The sequence below is a fragment of the Pyxicephalus adspersus genome, chromosome Z, assembly GCF_032062135.1.
Source record: "Pyxicephalus adspersus chromosome Z, UCB_Pads_2.0, whole genome shotgun sequence".
In the NCBI taxonomy this organism is placed as follows: domain Eukaryota; kingdom Metazoa; phylum Chordata; class Amphibia; order Anura; family Pyxicephalidae; genus Pyxicephalus; species Pyxicephalus adspersus.
The window spans coordinates 41,834,744-41,858,478 of record NC_092871.1 but is presented as its reverse complement, the minus strand read 5'-3'; the positions used below and the strand labels follow the sequence as shown (position 1 = coordinate 41,858,478).

The 23,735-nt window shown below is 39.9% G+C and overlaps 1 protein-coding gene across 6 annotated transcripts in view; it reads right to left on the bottom strand.

Moving 5' to 3' along the window:
• Positions 1-3,919: 3,919 nt before the first annotated feature.
• The window catches only part of ATP1B4 (ATPase Na+/K+ transporting family member beta 4), a 42,342-nt gene continuing 22,526 nt past the window's right edge, over positions 3,920-23,735 (bottom strand). For 3 of the 6 annotated variants that reach the window (XM_072429468.1, XM_072429470.1, XM_072429471.1), the window contains 6 exons: positions 15,091-15,219; positions 13,652-13,756; positions 10,110-10,306; positions 8,279-8,335; positions 6,706-6,798; positions 3,920-4,355 (listed from right to left, as the gene is read on the bottom strand). In XM_072429468.1, the coding sequence (XP_072285569.1) occupies positions 4,197-4,355; positions 6,706-6,798; positions 8,279-8,335; positions 10,110-10,306; positions 13,652-13,756; positions 15,091-15,219 (740 nt within the window). In that variant the 3' untranslated portion in view covers positions 3,920-4,196. Of the gene's footprint in view, positions 4,356-6,705; positions 6,799-8,278; positions 8,336-10,109; positions 10,307-13,651; positions 13,757-15,090; positions 15,220-15,435; positions 15,549-23,735 lie in introns of those variants that run through there. The other 3 variants (XM_072429472.1, XM_072429469.1, XM_072429474.1) reach the window with 3 other exon arrangements.

Here is a 23,735-nt window from a genome sequence, read left to right as displayed (position 1 = left end):
TGACTAGGTCACTCCAGGACCTTCATGTGCTTCCTCTTGAGCCACTCCTTTGTTGCCTTGGCCCTGTGTTTTGGGTCATTGTCATGCTGGAATATCAATCCACGACCCATTTTCAATGGTCATTTCTCTGTCAGAGGTCAAAATCAGCAGGGGATCAAATACTTCTTTCCCTCACTGTACACTTTAACATTATTAAAAACATAAGAGACAGTTTATTTGTGTTTAATAATCATTTTAAAACAATTATGAAATCACATTACATAGCTATGTGATGTGTAGTCTCATACATTAGTGTGAGTATATTGTTAGTAGTAATGCCTATAAAGTCAAAAGGTTTGCATTCCATTTTGTATATATGTATGTATATATATATTTAAAACCAATTACATTTATAATAATGTAATAAATGTAATAATGTAATAAATGTACCTTAACTCAGAAACACATAAAGCCAACTTCACATATACCTCTTTAAACTGTTTTCAGAACATAATAACTATTCTTGTTAAAAGCCTTTTTGACAGTTTTGCTGACACAAGACATCAGAGAGTCACAGTAAGGTTATGCAAACATTTGTGTCTAAGAGGTGCTTAGAGAATAAAAAGGAACCCTTTAGTCCAGGTTCATGAGCTGTGTAGGAAATGTCATATTTGGAAATTCCAGAAAACAAGTTGACAACTCCATGAAACCATGAAACAGAGAACACATTCTGCAGCTCTTTCCTGTAGAACACAGCAGACTTTGAGATGAGTGGTACCACAGGATAGATTTCACATGTAAGAAAAACATAGTGAAGTGACCCTCCTTTACTGTGTAATCTGGGGGTCTACACATGGATAAACTGCATTTCCCTTGCAGTTGCAGTCAGTTAATTGGAAGTTCTGTAGGACAGGGTACTTGAATCCCAGAAGTGGCTTCACACTATTAGAAATTCTTTTGGGCTTTGTCAGCTCTAAATCAAGCCTACATTATCTATTTAAAAACATGATAATGATAAAACCTTCTCTATAACCTGCCATTTACAACTCTTCAAAATCTTGTTCGGAAATATTTCTTGATAAGCTGGGGAAGGGGGGTCGTTTGCCCCAGAATGCATGCAGACACAATGTTTCAAAATGTATAAGAAGTGGTTTCACACTATTAGAAATTCTTTTGACCTTTGTCAGCTCTCAATCAAGCCTACATTATCTATTTAAAAACATGATAATGATAAAACCTTCTCTATAACCTGTCATATACAACTCTTCAAAATCTTGTTTGGAAATATTTCTTGATAAGCTGGGGAAGGGGGTTCGTTTGCACCAGAATGCATGCAGACACAATGTTTCAAAATGTATAATTTTAATGTAGAGCTTTTACAATGTTTTTTGTCATAAAATTGTCATTAAATGTCACAAAGTCATTAACGTGGCATATTTTTAGTTGACCACCTAATGTGTTACCTGCAATCTATGGTTTCCTTTTTAATTTATTATTTAGCTCTATTGATATGGACAAGTTCCTATGTTTTGCCTATAGTTTTCACTAACAATACTCTTTTATTTTATGACTCAAAGAAAAATTGCTTGTACATCAGGGTGTAAAGTATGGAATGGTATATACAGTGCTAGTAAGGTGAACGGTTTGAAGCTGTGAGTCCAAGAGTGCCTTTTTAAATGAAGAAACATTGTCAGTCTTATGATCATTTACTTTTTTAACATTGTATTTGGCAATGGAAATTGCATTTGGATTTGCAAGAAATAAAACATTTATGTAAATCTGAAATGTTAGTGCAACAATAAATAAATACTTGGAAAAAAGCTTTTGTTTGGTGCTTTTGATCCTGCTTTTTATAATATAAAAAATATACCATTTACAAATATTCCTGCAACATGGCTACATGTATTATAGAGACCAAATATATTTAAGATAATAATAAGGACACACAAGCAAAGGATTTACCTGGTAGTAGTCACTTTCAACTGAACTTGTTCTTTATTCTAGTGATATTTGTGCTACTAAGTACTACTAGGTATACCATGACTTTCATAAAGGAGAACCTTTGTGGATTTGAGAGTTCGATGGTCAACACAAGTGATGATTTTACCCTTTACACCAGGTGGTGGTGGTGGTGGTGCTGGGGGGGGGGGGGGGGGGGGCGAGGGGGGGGGGTTGGCACTCTCTTAGATGAGGGTTGATTGGAAACATAAAGAAGTGATGCAGAGTGCCAATTATTTTCATATTCAGTCAGTTGTAAAAGTCATGGACCAGTAACAACCAGCATCACACAGAATACAGGCTAGGTTTGATGCAAACCTTAGTAATTCCCCATTGTTCTCTGCTGGTCAATCATACATATTGCACAGTACTTCTGTAATTTTGAGGAGGGTGCCACTTAAGCACAAAAAATTAATGTAAACCTTGGCTGTTATGAGGGTCTGTTTATTAGATGTAAATGCAGACAAGATCTTCTGTCATGAAAGACAAAAAGCAAATGCATTCATGATTACTGGAAATTCAGCTTTATTTGTTTTTTTTCATTGGTTGAGATGATGTCTTTACTAATGTGTATTTTTATCAACATGTTTATCACAATGCCCCTGATTCATCAAGCAAAATAGGATTATCGCTCGCGCATTCGTATTAGCGATCCGGAATCGTGCGCGATCGCGCTATTCAACAACTGAAAAAGATCGCGCACGGAGCCGCGCTTATCCGACAGCTTTTTACTGGCGATCTTGCATTGAAAGTCACTGTTCCCGCAGATTCGCGCTCCCTATTGTGAAGGCTGGAATCCGGCTGGTAGTGAGGCGGGTGTACGCGCATACTCGAGTCCGGACCGCGGTAATCCGCGATCGCTGGCCGCGCTTCCATACTCGTGCTTCCAGCGAGCGCGGATTTCATTGATGAATCAGGGGCAATGTGTCTTTATTATTTTCTGAAGAGTGTCACCAAGATGGAGTAAAAAACACAGCCGTGGACAAATTTGTTGGTGACCTTACAGCTCATTGAAAAAATGCTTTTGACCTCCTGAAAAATGATTACATGAAAAGCAATTTTCCCATAGTATACCTGCCTGCCATATGTGATCAAGTAAAGGAAAGCAAGTGTAAACATAAATAAAGTATGGCTTATGTTACACAGATATCCAACAATGGCCTGGACACATTTGTTGGTACACCTAAATAGATCATAGATAACTGGATTAAAATGATTTTAAACTAGCTGTTTTCTTTCATTTGTATCATACGTTTCCAGTTGCGACATTAGTCATTCGGCCTATTTTCCTATTTTTATGAAGAAAAGTAACCACACTTCACTTAGGTATCATTTTGTGCCCCATATTTAGGTTGGGGCACAAAATAGAAGATCAGAAAGAAAATCATGGACAAACTTGGTGAAGCAAAGGCTAGAGGGATATAAAGAATGCCAGACAAAAGCGCCAAGAAAACTTCCAAAGAGACAAGCTGAACTCCTAGGCCATTGTTCATCAGGGTCTGATTGCTCCATTTGTTGTTTTTTGAGAATGGAATCAATGGAGGAAAACCTGTGCAAGGAATGAACTCTCAAGATGATCAAGACATTCTGGAGCAAAACATACTGTCCAGTATAAAAAGGCTATGTCTCTGTTACAGGTTGCAGATCTTCCAACAGAATGAGAACCCATGACCCTAAACACACGTAAACAACGATCGTGACAATTTGGTTCTTGTCAAGGGTTTTCAGAGAGAATTGTGGGTTTTTCTTTTAATATTGGCGGAGGGGGGGACCAACAAGTTTGTCCATGTCTATTACTCCAACAGGTACACAGGTAACAAGACAGTATTAAAACCAAATGCTTCTACTATTGTTCTGTATAATCTCTGTTAACTTTTAGTAATATTTATAAACTTTGAAACATTCAGCCTGTCAAAACCCATTTAAGTCAAACAATTACAGGCAGTTTTTTGTGAGAATTTATTGTATGTTGCATGTGCTTATGACATAATTATGGGCCAGTACTCATATAAGACAAACATGTTTACAACCAGGATTGTGGCCCCTGCACCACCACAAGGCTGCTAATACACAACCTGTGAATCTAGGGGTTTGGCATGCAGGTTTATTGTCCATGTTTACTTTAGCATCAGTGCTCCCATCTGACAAACAAGGTGGGTGAAGAGACTGATTATTTATTATTGTTGAAGTGGCTGGAAAGAGATACAGTTGGAGAAATCTCATCTGATATTCATTGTGAAGACTATCCTACCCAGAAAACGGTCAGTCTTATGATCATTAATAATGTCTTGTCCATTTATTTTGCATTGTATGGTGATGTCAGTATTCCTTGTTACCTCTGTGAAATGTATGGCAACTAGAGGTGATGTATAATTGACCTGCAGAAAGAAAATGAAAATTAATACACCATGTTGGAAAACATTAAAACATAACATAAATCGATTCCAGAGATGTAATACTGTGCCAAAAGCTGCCAGATAGCTTTCCAGCACTCTTACTAAAAAGGAAACCCTGCGTAATATGTTGGCAATATATACTGTTTATTATTAATATTATTTTTATTTATAAAAATAATAATAACCCTTAACTCTTTATTTTGTACAAAAAAATGCTAAGATTTTAAGATTTCTTTTTCAAAGTCCACATGAATCCTACATTTGAATGCATGACAAGAAATAATGGCCAATCTAACAGGATTCCAGGCTTTAATGAAAAATTAATTTGTATGTGTTATAACCATAGAAGAACCAGTCAACTGCCCAGAGCATGTTTAAGCCAAACACAATAGTATAGATATTGGGTCATGTAATTTTAGTTTTCATTGGTGGTAGTTTTTAATGTTTTCAGCCTGCTAAAATGGACTATAAGCTACTGCCAGTATCTCAAACCAATAGCACAGGTCAACATTTTCATCAGGTATTTTTTGATGCCGATTTCAAATCTGGGTTCAGTTTTTCTCTAGCATGTATAGTTTTTGTGATGCAGCTAAATATATATTGTGTGAAATTCGTTATAAATAGCCTTAACATATTACAACATTTAACAACAGTTTTCTTTTTTTAAGGTTAGAGACCGCACTAACTGCAATTAATTTTATTTGTCATCATGCCTAGAAATTGCCATAATGATCCAGATGTGTGTGGTTCATTCACGACGAAAGCACAACGTCGCCAAATTACCATAGAACTTAAAAAGATATACATATTATATTTCGGCTGTCCACTTAGTGACCAGGATAAGTCTTGGGCTCCACATGTCATCTGTACCAGTTGTTCCAATAGACTGTGTGACTGGCTAAATCGGCATAAACCAGCAATGCCATTTGCAATCCCGATGGTGTGGAGAGAACAGCGAGACCATCTAATCGACTGCTATTTTTGGCACGTCAACAAAAGTGGATTTTTTATTGCCAGTTCCGGTACCGCTACATGATGGACTTGCTTACGTAGAAGGTGATGAGGAATGCGCTAGAGTTGCAGCCAGTTACAACCCCGAACCATCTGATCCTGACTACTTGGCCGATGAAGATTTAGATTTAGAAGGCTTAAACAGAAGAACTTCCTTGCAAAGGGTGTAACTGTAACTAACTACAGAAAACAAAATCATAACTTGCCAACGTTCTTCACTAGTGATGGCTCACAGTGCTGCTGTCATGATATAGATGCACTCTTTAACAGTTTGTCACAAGAGGATGTTCCATTTGAATGGCGTATCTTCATTGATTCCTCTAAAAGAAGCTTGAAAGCAGTCTTACTGCATAATGGTAATTCCAAACCAAGTTTACCGATTGCCCATTCTGTTAACCTAAAGGAGTCCTATGACAACATGACAACCAGTATAAAACACACCAGTGAAACATCTGTGAGGATCTAAAGGTTATTTGTTGAGAGGTTTCCAAGCATAAGCACTGCAAAAATGAAGGAATGGATTTTTAGAGGGCCACAGACCAAGCCTGTTTTGCAGGATGATGTTTTCAAATAATCTCTCTCAGCAGCTGAGCTAGAAGCTTGGGATGCATTCAAGTGGCTGTGTGAAAATTTCCTGGGCAACCATAAGTCTTCTGCATACAAGGAAGGAGTTCAGAATTTGCATGATTCATACCAAAAACTGAGTTGTCGCATGTAAAAAAAAAAATACATTTCTTGCACTCACATCTAGAATTCTTCCCGAAAAATCTTGGTAAGGTAAGTGACGAACAAGTAGAAGGTTTTCACCAGGACATTCAGGTAATGGAGCACCGCTACCAAGGTTTCTGGAATGAAAGTATGATGGCTGACTACTGCTGGATGCTGTACCGCGACAATCCAGACAAAGAGTACACAAGAAAATTATACTCTAAGCATTTTTGAAGAAACAATGGCACCTGACTGACACTGTTCTATAACACAATGTGCCTTATTTATTTATTAACATTCACTTCAATAGTGCTTACATTTTAGTACAAAATACATGCATGTACAACTATATTAGTACTCATAACTCAAAACTGAACACAGATCTAAAAATCTGCTCTAAAAGCTGATTTAGAAAAGATTGCTGTGGTTTCTGATGATTATCTAAACTTATTTTTGTTATCCTGTGTAATTATTCAAACTGTACTCTGACACTGCTTTGTCAAAATGAATCCAGAGGAATGGCAAAGTGGGTTCTAGGAGGCTGTGCAAACATTAGGCCTTAGGCAAAGCAAAGAAAGATTACATGCAAAATTTAAAATTTAAATAAACTTACATGGGTAAGCTTGCCATAGAATGGAAAATACATAAGATCAAAGTAATGTACTGGATAGAAATGAACGTCTCCTATTAGAGTGTGATTGGCTTTCTAAAATAAGAAATATAGATTATTAAAATGCAAAATCCATACCAAGTTTAAACTTTTTAAAGGAAAGCAATACAATGATCCCTTAGACTGATGATGACTATTATGGGTGTCATGCTTAGGGAGGCAGTGCCACTAGGGGGCGCTATGGCTTGCACAGGAGTGGTGTGAGCCCTGAGAAGGGCCAAGGTGCAGAATCTAAGCTGTAACTAGGTCTTCTCCAGAGCCTCTATTGGTGAGGATGTTGCACTGCTGGTTACTGCCAGTTTCTTGGGCACAGGGTGGCCAGGATGATACATTGTACAAAATTACTAGGCAGAAGAATTGTTAACGAAGGCCAGGGTTGAGGCAGGCAGCAAGCAAGAGAGGTCAGGTCACAAGCCTGGGGTCAAGTACCAGGGTTTCAGGAAATAGACATCGGTGACACAGGGGCCACCGCAGACACAGGGAACACAGGGATAACCACAGACGGAGAGGAACACTCGAAAAGCACAAGGGAACTTGCTGAGGAAACCACAGATTGAGCAATAGGGGGTTAACTCCTGGGGGTTAACAGGAGCTGGACAGGGAAGGCACTGATATAACCAACAGGTGTACAGGAAATGCTCAGCAGAGCTAGGGGGCTCAGCACTAGGGGAGACACATTCCATGAACGCTGTATCAGAGCTAGCTAAATAGCCAGGAATGATTAAGAGGCCAGTTCCTGATTGGCTGGCAGAATGGGTGAAACTTGATAAAACTTGGAAGAGCAGGCATGCCCAGGTTCAGAATTGCAAGAGAGGCACCTGCATTTTAGAAGAAAGAGGTAAGTGTGATAATGGGTGATCCAGCAAACCTGAAATAATCTGGTCCAGGACCAAAAACATTTGCCAACTGATACCGAATGATATCGATTTTAATAAACTTTATGAAATTTATTCCAGGTTTGCTGGTTCACACAGATATTTCCATGATAATTTCTGCAGTCTTGGAGATTGTTAATAAATTCAGTCCAATGTGTTCATTAGCATCCAACTTAATGCATCTTTGATCATTTTAGAGTAAAAGCACCTTTTACAGGGATAAATGGCATCACATGTAAATACACTGCACTGCAGCCACACCCCATGGAAATAAGATGTGAGAATTATTAAAGCCCAATGTCTCCAATAACTTATTGTGTCATAGAGCACGGAAGAGATAGGGCTTTTGTTAGGGTTTCATTCCACTCTGTGTCCTTATTGGTGGGATTATTTTTCCCCTCTGACAATACTTTTTTTGCTGTCTGTAACTCTTTTCCTGGCAAATGGAAGGGAAAAAATTGTCTGGGGTTAGGCTTTACTTGAGGATAAAACCTGAGTTATTAAAAGACCCCAATTTCATGTACTTGTAGACATTTTATTGTGATTTGTATAGGATATACAAAAGGATGTAAATCTTTTATCTTATTGTATTTTACATTTACCAGCATATTGCAACATCAAACTTAATAAATATTACTTACTGGAGTGTCACAAGTGACAGTAATTGGTGTGCCAGAGCCAGCCTTAAAACCAACAATCTATTAGAAATAAGAATGCTTGTTAGTTCCACAAAGTGATGGGATTATGAATATTTTTTCTCATTTGTAAGTCTATGAGTCTTTTGCAGAATGCATCATTAATTGCTTATTGACTTTTCCATTCAGCCTGTTAGAAGATCAAACATTGCAGAGTGTGTTCTCATTAGCTTGGATTAACCTCTGTGCTGTCTTACTACTGCAAACAATTCTAGCGTTGCCTAAATCTTTTTCAAATATGTGACTTTGTATGGACAGCATAGACAGTACACAGAACATAAAACCATCTTGGCATAGAGTGCTCATCAATTTTTTTTATCATGGTAGCCAATGCCTCTTTTTATTCACAACTCTTCATCCTAAAAAGGTTTTGTAAACATATGACTTTACCATAAGCACATAGTTTATGTGTTTCCACTACTACTAAAACCACATGCAATGCAAACTGGACTAACCCTTAAACTGAACCAAATAAATACTATACTTGCAGAGCTTGACTGTCTCAGAATACCTTTGTGCATCTCATTGACCATCTCTAGTGATCAGACTTCTAAATTCAAGTCAAGTCACAGGGAATTTTTTTGTTTTCTTAAATCTCCCTTAGTGTTCAGCCCTATGCCTTCCACTGGCTAATAATATATTGTACCATATTGGCTGAATCCACTGTATACATCCTGGTTTATGGGAAAGGCAGTACAGTATATCTGCCAGGATCTCCACAGGCAGGTAGCACGGGATCACCTATGTGACACCAGGTCTTCCCTAGGGCACCCCGCAAGGGGTGATGGGTCAGTAGCCTGGAGGCCACTGGACTCTTTGCTGCTGGGGGTCACAAGGTCACCCCACCTGAGGAGAAAAGCTGAAGCCACCTCAGTGTGGAGACCCGTAATGATTCCAGGCACAGGTCTCGGCAGGTGGCAAACAGGTGTAGTTAGAATCCAGCCACAGGTCAGGGCAGATGGCAAGCAGGGGTAGTCAGAGTCCAGGCATGGGTCGGGGCAGATGGCAAGCTGGCTTAGTCACAATCCAGGCATGGGTCAGGGCAGATGGCAAGCTAGCCTAATCAGTGTCCAGACACGGGTCAGGGCAGATGGCAAGCTGGCTCAGTTAGAGTCCAGGCACGGCTCACGGCAGATGGTAAGCTGGTTTAGTCAGAGTTCAGGCACGGGTCAGGGTGGATGGCAAGCTGGCTTAGTCAGAGTCCAGGCACGGGTCAGGGCAGGCGGCAAGTAGGCTTAGTCAGGGTCTAGGCACAGATCAGATCAGGAATAGCAAGAGGCACAATGCAAAGTAACAAGGTGGCTGGTGCAAAGTCACAGCACCAGCCTCCAATACTGCTGAAATAGCCTCTGCCCCTTTAAGGAGACATACATGTGAGACACGGGAAGTGCTGCATGCTAACTCAGGCAGAGACAGCAAGCTAGTGCTGCATTTGGCAGCTTGATAAGCAGATATGCACAGGACACTGCAGGACGGTTTAGTGGGGAGTGCCGCGGGAACTGACATTTATTGTGACAATATTACCCAGGGGCAGGATCTTTGGAGTTCTGAAAATACCATTTTCTAAATGTGTTCGGCTTTGTACACAATCTATTATTATTAGAAAACTTTGTCATCATATATCAGTTGAGTTCATTTTTTTTACTATCATATATAACAAGTTCTTCATTTTGTATTGTTGTTTTTTTACATATTGCTCTGGCTTTTTACTACATTGTCATCAAATTGCTGAATTTGCCTGTGCTTGTTTTCATAGCTGTATATATTTTGGTTTTACCCGGTTCATCTTCAGGATAAAACATGGCTTCCCTTTGGAAAAGCCAAATGATGGGTCATCTATACCGGAGCAGTTCTGTAACATTGAGCGACGGAACTGACAAGCCTTCTTCTCCTCGTGTTCCTCTCTTTCCTGGATAAAATAATGTCCTGGTGTACACACTATATTGTTCTCTATTTGCTTTTCATCATCATAGGCTGAAAATGAAGCAAAACATTTTTCCAATCAGTTATTTTTACTTTATTGAAACTTCTAAAATGCGAACACTTTTCCTAATTTGTAGATAGAATTAGAACTTTATTTTTGACTTCTATACATTGTTAGAAAGATGTTCCCCCATTTCAAGCAACTTTTCACCAGACAGGAAATGAGGGAATGTTTGTAATAGGGACACAAAGAAATAAAATATGTCTGGCATTTCAACTTTTTCCATCTCTGCTAAATGCTGACAAGGGTTTGAGTCCTTCCCCCCTCAATCTAAAACTAAAAAAACTAAATGAAAACCGTTTGAGCTGTTTCAAATACTTTAATCACAGTTTTATTTGTGGATAACAATGCTCTAGGTGCTGTGGGTTTTATGCCATATGATAGGAAATGAAAACCCTTGCAGTTTCCCTGTGTTTTCTCACTAGCCGTTGCAGTTTGTTTTATTATATGGCCTTTGTATGTTCTTTTACTTCCTGTTTCCACATCCAGCCAAAATTTTTTTTTATTTATACCTTCAATGGTTAGGGTCTATATAAAAAAACAAGTTCTGTCAAGCTACTCTGGCCATTACATTGGCAGTGCTGGATAAATTATTGGTTTACATGGTAAAGTATGCAACTGGAACAGTGAGTAAAGAATGCAACAAGTACAGGAGAAAAAAACAGAAACAAAAACTATTATCCAGTGGATGATAACTATACCATGTAGTCTGTTTAAATGTGGTAATATTCTTTTTCTAGTGCCTAATGGAAATATACAAATATAAAATTCCCATACCTCAAAGAACCAATTAACAGGAAATTCCTTTGCCAAAGAGGCTTCAACCCATTCCATTTGAAATACAAACCATAATTGTTTCAAAAACGATGTGAAAGAATGTTTGTTTTTTTGGATACCAATATTGTCAAAAGTTTACTACAACTGACTCTTACACCCTGCATAGTTAATTCTACCAAAATTGCCCAATTGGGTGTGAGTGGTAAATAAGTCATCAGGTGTAGGAGGGCGTAGGATACCACCATCCTCCAAAAGTGTTTAACCTTGGGGCAGCTCCACAGCATGTGATACAGATCAGCTTCCAGTTCTCCACATTTCAAACACTGTAGTGAGGAGACGAGTCATATTTGAAATGACTGCAGTGGGGAGTGCAGAGGAAGGTAAGGCCAGCCATGCTTTGTGGAAATCTGACAGCAAGTCAAATGGGTTGCAATTTGATAAGTGTCTAGTCCACCTACTCAAACCCAATCTCCTAGTCTCGTATTCTATATGTTTTTTTAGGTGATCTGAACATTGGACCAAAAATTGTATTTTTAAGGTGTAATTAAAAACCATACTTTCTAAATATTTCCTAAAAAGTCAAAACAGACAGAATGCTATAATACAATGCAAACATTCAGTGTTCATATCCAGAAACTGAATACAACAAGACCACCATTGCCAAAAGTCTATGCAAATTCTATAGTCAAGTTGCATTAGTGTCCACTGTCATCAATGTGAACCATCACTTGACCCGTTTCAAGTGAAGCACTTCTTCAGGAGTATGGAACAATGCTTAGAACACTCACAGTGATGTATTTACTAGATTGATGAAAGGAAAGTATGATTGCTTGTGTATGTCTACACCAGTGGTGCCCAACTTTTTTTATCTGGAGGCCGCTGTTGACATTGAGATAAAACTCGCGGGTCAAAATGAAACAAACATTAAGGATGTATGTTCAAAACTAGAATATTTTTAATTTAAAATGAAATTAAATTGCAATGTTTCTAGTTACCGTAACAAACATACACCAAATAAAAGGAATGAAAAATCTCTACAATGGATACTTCCAGAGAAATGCAATTCATGTGACAGATAGATAGCCCATCGTACATGTTCTTAAATACTACATCTTCAGGTCCCTACATCTCCTCATTCCTGAGAATCTAGGATTCACAGAAGGTAAGTGGCCAGCTATTTGTGACAGGGTAGCACCGTATGACAGGTATAGTTTTTCTTATCTTATGATGGCGCTGCAGCAATAAAATTTTAGGGGGAGATACACACAAGAGTCCCCCACTTAGTCTACATTTTATTATACTTACAACTCCCCTTTCCAGAGAAATTGGGATTCAAAGAACATAAAAGAACATTTATATGTGACAGGACACCATGGTATGGTAGGAGGACCACAGTGCACAGACTATTGGCAGTACCCCAATGTTCATTGCCATGAGAGTGGCTGTAAGGAATATAATTTTACTGAGTTTTGAATTTAAGTTGTTTTTGTGTTTTTTTGCTATAATTTGCAGATAATTGAGTTGTGTTGAAACAAGTTGTATCCTACTTATCAGTAGGTCAATATTTGCTCCATCCTTACCTTGAAACATCTTGCTCAGTGAAGTTGTTAATTAAGTTTCTTGTTACTGACTAACTACTAAGTGTCTTCCACTTTGTTGTTTGTCTATATAAACTGCGATGTGATAATAAAGTTTTGAGACGTGATGTAACTATATGCTTAAGCTGCGTGTGTGTTATTCACTGCTCCCAACGCGTTGAAAACAGAGGTCATGATAGAGAGGGAAATATTGATCTGGGATCAATAGGAAATCGCCTTAACAGTGGCCCCCAGGGGGTCCTCAACATGAAGACTCGTTTTGGGGACCCTCGTCTTAAAATAGTCCCCTTTATTGTTAAAATATCCCTGTATCTGGCAACATGTTAAGTGTAGAGAGCTTAAGTTTGGTTTAGTAGCAGCTCCTAGGATCCCCTGTGTACCCTGAAAATTTCACATTTCGATGACAATCAGTGTAGGAGATATGAGGATTTATACATGGGGATAATGACAGCTGCATGGACACAGACACAGCTCTCATGTTGCTGTACAAGGTAGGATTATCTTACAGTACAGGGTGGGTGGGGAGCAGCTCCCTCTCCTGGCAGCACAATCTCATAGAGCAGCGGTCGCCAACCTTTCGGGCAACACAGACCATGGGGGTGATGTGCTGGTAAATGTATAGGAATAAACTGTGGTGTCCTTCTTCTTACCTATTGCTGAAGCACACCAGCTGGCATGCTTTTTTTTTTCTTTTTAAGACTTACAGTTTTTACTTACACCTTAAGAATACAATTTTTGAATGTTCCATTTAATATTGGTCCTGCCCTCTTCCACGACCTAAACCTCCTTTTTGTCTAGTTTCCAGGTAACATCTGTTTATGCCTTTTATTTCTTCTATGCTGAGATTCTGCCTCATTTCTAGACTGGTTTATTACTGTTCCGCCTATAAAGGGACATATCAATCCATACTCTTTCAGTTGTCATATATGTAGAAATGATTGTTACGAAAAAAACAAATACCTTCGAGAAATTTCTGTAGATTTTCTGAATAGGCTGACCATGTACTTTCTTCTGAAGGAGTGAAAGAGTAATGGAAACCAGACACATGTGGTCTGATCGATACACCTATAAAGCAAAACAAAAATGACTGTTACTTTTGAATTGTAATCAATACGAACTGGGTCCTTAGTAGTAATCTGTTAGATTACAAAAACAATCCTACTGACAAAAGCATTACACCAAAACACAAAGTGATGGTATATAAAAGCCTTCTGTTACAGTTTGTTCTAAATTTGTTTTAACTCCTGCATCCTATTACCAAATCTGTACTCCAACTGGGTGTTTCATTGGTAGCTCCCAGTCCAATCTATTTTTGTACCATGCCTCCTCTAACCCTTTGCAAATAAACTTTCAGAAGAAAAAGCTGAACTGATAGCCAATCAGACATTACGATATTGTGCATCATTGGAATTCAGTGAGTTAGATACTTGGATAAATAAGCACAGATATGACCTCTTGAGTATGCTTCTATTCATTTACTAACCAATCACAGATTTCACCAACCTTAAGTTTTTTTAATGCTTTCATAGGTACTGCCACAGTGTTTGCCACAGTGGTCATGATTCGAAGATTGTATACCTTGGCATGTATGTATTGAAATTGTGCATTGGTTTTCCAGCACATATGCTGTGTATTTACTTATGCTTCATACATGTTTATACACATCACTAAAACAGATTTGACACATTCAACAAACTTTCTTATAAAGAAAGACAATAGGAAGGCTCTCCTCAAGGTGACAAAAACAGTGGTTAGTTTGTATATATGTTTCAACGTAGACTAAATGAAACCCAGGGTGCATGAGTTAATGAGATCAAAATGCCCTCTACCAGTGCCAGTGAACCTGAGGCCAGAAATTCTTTCCTGGTTCATAAATAGTAACACTCATCCTGTTTTGGAGCAAAAACAAGGCTTACATTGCAGCCAATATTATTTACACAGGTCTACTTAACTAACGAGACTCTATGGCCCTGATTTAGGTTTGCTGGATTACCCAGCTTCACTGATGAAAGTGTATTCTCTCCAGGCTTGGAGAACTTTAATAAATCAGAGCCTATATTTCTATAGGATGTTAGAACACTAACACCAAACTTGCTTCCCTATATTTAGAGCTTATCTGCTTCACATAGTTTAACACTATTAATATTATTTATTAAGACAAGGCAGACAATTCTAAGATTACTGATTTTACTGAAGAGAGAGTTGTAAAAGAATGATCCTCTTTGGTTGCAATTGGTAAGTGTGATTTTCCTAGTGCTCTCTGTCTTACTAAATACACCTATATATGGTACAAGCCCCTGACATTTGAGGTCAATCTATATAAGCCAAAAGAGATGTAAAAAAAAAAAAATTGGGAAATGTTTAAAGCTCAGGTATTTTTAAAGAAATCCGTTACTTACCCGGTGGAAAAACTCTGTCTCTGTATGTAGGTACATATGGACTTATTGTTGAAAGCAATCCATAAATACATAGGGCAAACATCCCAGTTAGAAATGCATAAAGTACAAAGTAAAATAACAAAATAAGACCTGAAATGATATAAATCAGCCTGTTAATTAGTAAGTAAACACAATATAATATACAATAATTGTTTTCATGAGAAAAAAGAATACCAAATAATCACAAAAAATAATGTGTATGTTTCAGTCCTTTGGGACATGAAAACTTTCATGTAATTTTTTGGCAATTTAGCATAAAAGTAAATATTGCTTTCTGTCTGGAGATATCTGGAGATAAATATTCACCATACTGTTTCCAGAGGTTTCTTGTGCTGATTAACCTTCTGTAAGCTGGTTCCTGCATAGTTCTGGGGCTAACACCACTTGGTAGAGTGAGCTGCATGCAAGAACCTTTTCAACCACTGAAAATACATTTTCCCATTATTGATTACAGCAAAGGTTCTCCAGCACCTGATTTTTTTTAATGGTTTCCCACTGGTAAACTGTTGAAAAAGGCTTCTTTACCCTTTCAGGCTAGCATGTTGAAATGCACATACGGCATTATTAGGCGTCCTTGCACATATTTCTGCCTAGTCCTGTGACCTGGTATACACTGGTATTATTCAATTTATCTCCATTACTCTGCTGACACGTTATGAATGTTCCTCTTGCTAAATATCTTCTTCATATGCAGATGGTAATATTTATTTTCAACCTGTACTTCCTCAAATAAAATCTGGAATACTAAAGCTGGTTCCCCTTTCGATGTGTGCAGTTGCCAAGCTGTCCACATATTTTGTTTCCAAAAAAAAAAAAAAGTATGTATGTACTTATTAACAGAATTGGATACCTTACTGTCCTCTTATAACCTCAAAGCTCAACAACATTTGTTTTCCTTTGTCATATGGATATACAAAATTGCCAGCTTTTTAAATACCAATTTAAATGGCATGCATAAAATTTAATGTGCAGTGATAAATACCTAGTGACACACACCATTATCTTCAGTATTATCTCTATATATTGTAATCTTCATTGTAAAATCTGAGCTGATATCTGAGTTTTGAAAAGCTAGCAACAATTTGAATTGTTTCCTCGAACAGGGGATCCATGGGGAAGGTAAATAATTATGTGCTGCCGGTCTACCCTTTTAACAATTTGTAGTTTGATTGATGGTGGAGACCCCATTCCCAACTCATACTTATATTAGTTTCAGAGATCTGAATGGAAAAAAGGCAAAACCTGAATCTTGGCATCCCCTCAGATGTGTAGAACTTATGGCAATTGTCTCTAAATAATGAAAATATATTTGTTTATAGCAAACCAGTGGCATTGCTGAGAATGCATGAAAATTTATCCCAAGTCAACAAGGAAATTAGATATGTGGATTCTGTACATAAAAAGTGTACAAGACACCCTGGTGTTGCAATAGATTTTTATCTTTGATTCATTTGACCAACTAGGCACAGATTAAAGCAAAGGGGTAGCTTTTAACCACATTCCAACAAAGTCCCTCCTTGGCAATTATTTTGTTTTATTATGTGTTGGTTTCCTTCACTTGTATATGCATTTCTGTTTCCAGAAACAAAAAAACCTACCTTATATCTATCTTTCCCTCAAAGGCCCATGGCTTGGATCAGATTGGTAGGGTGGGGGAGGGAAGCGGGTCTGGATTTTTTTTAGTAGTGGAGAATGTTCCCTCAGCTTTAGCAATGATAAAAACTCAAAATGTTGCATGAAAACGTTGAGTTCGCAAATCAGACACAGACACCAATACAGACTTATAGGAAAAGAGTTGTGTGACTAAAGGGGCATCTTTACATGTATCTATACGTTTCTTAGGATGTGCCTGACCTGAAACCTGTACAGAAAAAGGATAGGGAAAGTAAAGACTTTTTAACGGCACTAGATATAGTAATAAAGTATCAATGTTTTACTAAATGAGAAAACATAAAATATACACAATCTACTGTGCTTAAAGTTCAACGTAAGAATTGGTTCTCAAACAAAGGTTATGTGGTCAGCTGTGTGTAGACTTAGGCAGTCTGAAAAAAAACGTTGAAAAATCTCCAAAACGTGTTCCTGACACGTTTTGCCCCTTAGGAGGTTCCTCAGGGGGTTTGAGAGTTCAACGTTCTAGGGTAAAGTATATACATATAAGTATTATATATAATATATGATACACAAGTTAATAGCAATTAATACATTCACATTGTATGTAGTATACCACAATTGTTCCTTGTACATTGAATATCGTATACATATCAATACCAAATAATGTGTGCTTATGTTCACAGTGACTGTTAGGTTTACATAGGGACTGGTAATGTAAAATGTAAAATATGGCTTACTTTTGCGCTCAGAAGGGATGTACAGTTGGTGTTCTAACGATTCATGTGAAGGGGAGTAACATTGGAGGTAGTAATGTATTATTTATGATTGAGTCAAATTACCTCAGAGAAAAAAAAAAGAGGAGAAATTACATTGTTAAAGGCTTGTGCTAATCCAAAATTTACCATGTGGAGTGTCTTATCAGTAATGACCAGAACACTTACTGGGTATTTGAAAGATAATCCATTTCAAAATAGATTTGCTTTTCAGAGGTTGTAATGGCTGTTAACAATAATGTTAATATATCGTGTCATGACATATATGAAACAACCGTGTGGAGTAATGATATGAATGACTATATATACAAATATTTACCTTTTTGTTGTTACAGATATGTTCAATAGTGGTTAAGTTACCCTTCAAAGGTATTTGTGACACACTACAAAAGATATAAATACAATGGTATAGGTATTTTAAACAATCTAAGATTGGATAGATTAGTAATATAATGGGGTAAATAGTAATTCATTATAATACCCAATTTAAAGCATATCTTCGTGCCAATGCGTGTTATGGATAATAGATAGTTCTAATAGATTCTTTAGCTTGAGGAACTGCAAGTGAAACAGCCCACTGCAGGTATAAATGAGAAAGATATTTAATCATTCCAATAGGTAAGAAAAAGGATGAGGGTGTAGCTGTATCTGCTAGGTAGATAAAAATTGATTTACTTAGCTCCTATTTGGGATATGATGAAGAGGGGTCCACTATCAGCAAACAGCTGGGCTTTTGCTCGCTGCTGTCTGTCTATAAATGGGTTAGGTGAGATGATTGAAATTTACTGCGCATGCGCCATGTGACTTTCTACGCATGCGCAGGAAGTGCATTGAAACGAGCATTTCCGCCGTGTTTGTTGACATTCTGTTGTTTGTTGAGTTCTGACCAAAGTTGCGCTGTAAGCATGCATGATGTGCACGATGTATGGCAAAGACTATTACTGGTGACTAGCCATCCTAAAATGATACAAATAAATATTTGGAACAATGTACTGCACATGCGCAACTTTATGTGCAAAACGCAGAAAATAAATAAAACGACAATGGGCACTTCTATTTATTTTACTTAAAACCACTTGTGTGCGATTCCGTTCATAACTGTATTATGCGCCATTCTATTATGCACAATGGTTAGCGAGAGCGAAAAAAGAACACTTTCGCTCTCTTGGTATGTATAACATAATATGGTAGGTAAGTATAAAACAAGTATTGCCTCCTGAAAGGTATTGAAATTAAATTTGGTTAGAAAAATATACTTAGTTTGTTAAACAGTACTAGCTCCACTGGCCCATCATTGTAACTAAAAGAAGTTCCTATTTGGCCAGGTGAGTCGCCCGTGTCCAAAAGGGTGGGGGTGGGGGGGCTTGGGTCTAGCATGCAATTGGAGTCTGCAAACTATTCCCAAAACGTCCAAAAACATGGGCGCTCCCATCCCCCGTAAGGTTTAGGTACTGGAATAAGCAGACGCAGAAATCTTTTATATAATTCATACGAGTGCAAATTTAGTTATATAGGTTATAAGGTTGAGTGTTAGAGAAATGTAGCGTTTGACAGTATCGCTCAAAAAAGCTCTGATACATTAGAGATTTGACCATAGTGGTATGCTATATAAAGGCATCACACGTGTCACTCCATAATACAACATCACATATTTACAATATTACAATGCTAAATCATCACATTTATGGACTAAAATTATAGTGTTAAACCTGTCACATAGTTTAATATTTTTGTCAACTATTGGATTTATTTACCGTTGTAAAATCCCAACCAATACAGTGTTCACATATGTTGTTGCACAATTTGACAACAAATAAAGGCATCATTAGTTGATAAGATTGTTCCTGTACCATCATATCGGTAGAGTATTAGCACGTATTATTAGATTGTTGCATATATTCAAGAATTTAGTCCAACATCATAAAATGGTATGCACTAACCATTGCATAACTCCTAGAACTAAAAAAAAAAAAATACACACACATGTAGGTGTCTATTTATAAAATATTCCCCTCTTCAGCTCGCTCATAAAATTTGCTTCTTTCCTATTCATTTCCTATTGAGACAGCTGTACAATTTTTATGATTGGCCACCAGGTGGCAGAGACCTGTACAAAAATAGAACCATAGAATTTACCACTGTAATTTCAGGAAATATGGCTGGTTGAAATATTTATATTTTATAATATATATATTTTAAAACCTTAGCGTGACTTCCCTGCATAAAGAAAGCCATTTGACTATATCACCCTGTGTTTATCAAAGAAAAAGAAAAATGTAGAAAGTCAGTGATATGCAGATTTCTGTATTAGATATAGTTGTACCTTTTGATAAAGTACAATAATGTTGTATCGTTTTGTTCAGCAACTGTAATAGTTTTCAGGATATTTTTTAGCATGGAAGAGTTAATATTCAAACCTTTGTTAATACTTTATAAACAATAGGCATATATATACGTTGCTGTCACAGCTCTAACTGCTTTTCTAACATATATACCATACCACCAGCAGTTAAATTCAGGCATGCAGTAAACATCATTAAACTTTAACAGAAGTTTAGAAACACAGATGGCAATGTACTTAGCTGACTTCCCAGAGAGAGCATTGCTGCAATGTTGTGATGGGAATGCTCAGGCATGGAAATTTCATCAAGCTGAACTTCCCCCTCAGCACGAGTGGCCGTCAAAAAATGAACTTCATATTGCTTTATTTATAATTTTTTTCCTCTTCAGTTTACTGGTAAAATTTGATTCCTTCCTATTCTTTCCTATTGTGAAAGTTGCGCACTTTTGATGATTGGCCACTAGGTGGCAGACTGAGTCATTCTTTTAATAGGAAATCTGCAGAAATATACGAAATTTCATAGAATTCGGCTGGAGGAATAATTTACAAATAGAGCTCATATTGTACGTTTATGTATATTTATGTTTAGCGGCGCAGGGTTCCAGAGCTGGAGCGGCGGGTCCCCGGGTCGCGTGGCCGCAAGGTAGGACATGGGGGGGTCCGGTTGGGGGTAAAGGTGTTGGGGGTATTAGGAAAATGTATTGTTGCATGGGGGAGGGGGTGGTATGGAAAAGGAGGGATTTGGGGGTGACATGTTGAGGTTGCCTGTGAGGGGGGAGAAGGAGCAGTGGGGGGTGGAAAAAGGGGGTGGGTGGACATTGCGGCTGGGCGAGAAGGAGACAGGGATCCAGGGTTGGCGGTATATGATAAGGGTGGGAGTAGGGGGGAGGTCAGGGGGGGTGACTTTGGATGTGTGCAGGAGGTGCTTGAAGGCTTGAAGGAGATGGTCCGGAGGTTGGATAGAGGGGGCGAGCGGGGGGGGGTTGATGGGGGAGCACAGCGGGATTGGAGATTCGGCGAAGGGAGAGGTTTATGTGTGCTTTAAAGGCCCGCTGGGGGCCCATTTGAAGGAGGAGGTCAAGGAGCGGATTGTGAAAGGTGAGTATGTGGATGTTTTTACGCTTTTGCCTTTGGAGCGGTTTAATTTAGAAAGGAATGTTGGGGGGAGGGCCGTAAGGAGGAGAGTGAATTGCGTCGGTATCGGCTGATACCTAGGACGTTTATAAATTGGATGCAGGCGTTTAGCATTATGGCCTGTGTATTGGGGGAAAAGCAGCCTGAATTATGTGCGCCTTTGTTTGGCTATTTGGACACGATTAGAGAGGCACACAGGATGTTTGGCAGGATTGCTTGGTTGCGGTGTGACGAGCTGTTCTGGCAACGAAAAGCGGTCCGGCCTTCGCTGAGGTGGGATCACAAGGATATTGGGCTGTGGATGAAGTTGATGTCGGGCCCGAGGTGTGGGGGGGGTCGCGGCTTTTTCCTGGGGGGGCCAGCGGTTCACAGGCACCTGGGCCGTTGGCCGGTAGAAAGAAGGGGCTTTGCTTGCTCTTCAACGAGGGAGGTTGTAAATTCGGGAGTGGCTGTAGGTTCCGGCATGAGTGTTCCGGATGTGGAGGTCACCACGACCTCTCCAGGTGTTTTAAGGCCGGGTCAGGTAAGGGAGGTGATGGTGGTGGAAAAGGGGGTGACGCCAGTGAGGGTAGAAAGGATGCGCCCCTTTTTAGGTAAGTATCCGGACAGGGCGGCTGCTAGGGTGTTGGAGGCGGGGTTCTCTGAAGGTTTCTGGATTCCTAGTGATGTTGGGGAAAGGCAGGGTGAATCCAGGAATCTGAAGTCGGCCTTGCGGCAGGAGGCGGTGGTGGCGGACAAGTTGCGGAAGGAGGTAAGTTTGGGGAGGATGAGTGGGCCGTTTGCGTCACCTCCTTTGGAGGGTTTGGTGGTTTCACCTTTGGGGTTAGTGCCGAAGAAAGAGCCGGGTAAGTTTCGGTTGATCCATCATTTGTCCTTCCCGCCGGGGGGATCGGTGAATGATGGGATTCAGCCGGAGGACTGCATGGTGGCGTACACGTCTATCGATGCGGCCATTTCCTGGGTGCGAAGATATGGAAAAGGGGCGCTGTTAGCTAAGGCAGGCATTGAGGCCGCCTTTAGACTCCTTTTGCACTCCCACAGTGCATAAGGTTGTTGGGTTGCAAGTGGGGGGGAATATTTTGTAGATCGTTGCTTGCCTATGGGGTGTTCCATATCCTGTGCGCTGTTCGAGAAGTTTAGTACCTTCTTGGAGTGGGTGGTGCGGACAGTGGCGGAGGTGGACTCGGTCATCCACTATTTGGATGATTTTTGGTAATTGGCCCAGGAGGGAGCTCGGTGTGCAGGGTATTGTTGGTAACGTTACAGCACGTGGCGGAGAGATTCGGGGTGCCTCTGGCGGAGGAGAAGACAGAAGGTCCGACGACGGTCTTGACATTTTTAGGGATCGAATTGGACACGGTGGCTATGGAAAGTAGGTTACCGCAGGACAAGTTGTTGGCGTTGAAGGAGGAGGTAAGGATGGCCGGAGGGAGGCGCAAGCTGCGTTTGCGGGAAGTCCAGTCGCTGCTGGGCAAACTTAATTTTGCGTGTAGAGTGATTGGGAAGAATTTTTTGTAGGGGTTTAGCAGCAGCTAGGGTGGGAGTAAAGGCACCGTCGCATTTTGTCCCCCTGTCAAAGGAAGGGAGGGCGGATCTGGCAGTGTGGAAAATGTTTTTGGAAGAGTTTAATGGTCGGGTGTTGTGGTTGGAAGGGCCGGAAGCGGTGGACCTGGAGTTGTTTACGGATGCGGCTGGGGGTACTTGCTTTGGGGCATATTTTGGAGGCAGGTGGAGTGCGGGGGCGTGGCCGGCGAAGTGGGTTGAGAGTGGGTTGGTTAAGGATCTGGTGGTATTGGAGTTATTTCCAATAGTTTTGGCGGTAGAATTGTGAGGGGAGGAGTTGGCCAGTAAAAAAGTCAGGTTTCACTGTGATAATTTGGGGGTGGTGCAAGCGTTGAACAAGTTCTCGGTGCATTCGGTGCCAGCGGTGCGGTTGATGAGACACTTGGTTTTGAGATGTATGCAGCACAACATTTTTGTTTTTGCAAGACACATACCGGGAGTGTTCAATGTCATCGCCGATTCTTTGTCTCGTTTGCAGTGGGACAGGTTTCGCGTGTTGGCACCAGAGGCGGAGCGATGTGGTTACCCGTGCCCGGAGGGTTTGTGGGAGATTGCACTGGGATCCTAAAAGGTTTGATTCGGAGGTTGGTGAGTGACAAAACGTGGGTGGCATACTCGGCGGTGTGGAAGGAATGGGACAGGTTGCGGGGGCAATTGAGTGGGTCGGGGAGACAGGCGGATGCGGTTCATGTGCTGCTTTATTGGTTGGTAAGGGAATTTATGAGGGGAGTGTCTGTGGCGGGGGTCAACAGATTGCTGGCGGGCATGGCGTTGTGGTTTAAGTGGCAAGGATGGAGGGATGTGACAAAGGATTTCTTGGTTAGGCAGGCCTTAAAAGGGTATTGGAAGGGGCGCCAGGTGCCGGATAGGCGGAGGCCGGTGTCCTTTGATCTGTTGCAGCGGTTGGTGGGAAGATTGGAGGAGGTGTGTTCGGGTGAGTATGAGCAAGTTTTGTTTACGGCAGCCTTTTGCATGGCATTCTTTGGGGCAATGCGGATTGGGGAGTTGGTTAGCCCTACGAAGACATGCCCGGGTGGTGTCTTGTGGGAGGATGTATCTTGTGTGGGTGATGAGGTGAGTATGAGGATCAGGCAGTCCAAGACAGATTGGGAGGGGAGAGGCATCCTGGTGAGGGTATTTCGGTTGTGTCCTGGGTCACGGGTTTGCCCGGTTGCGGCAGC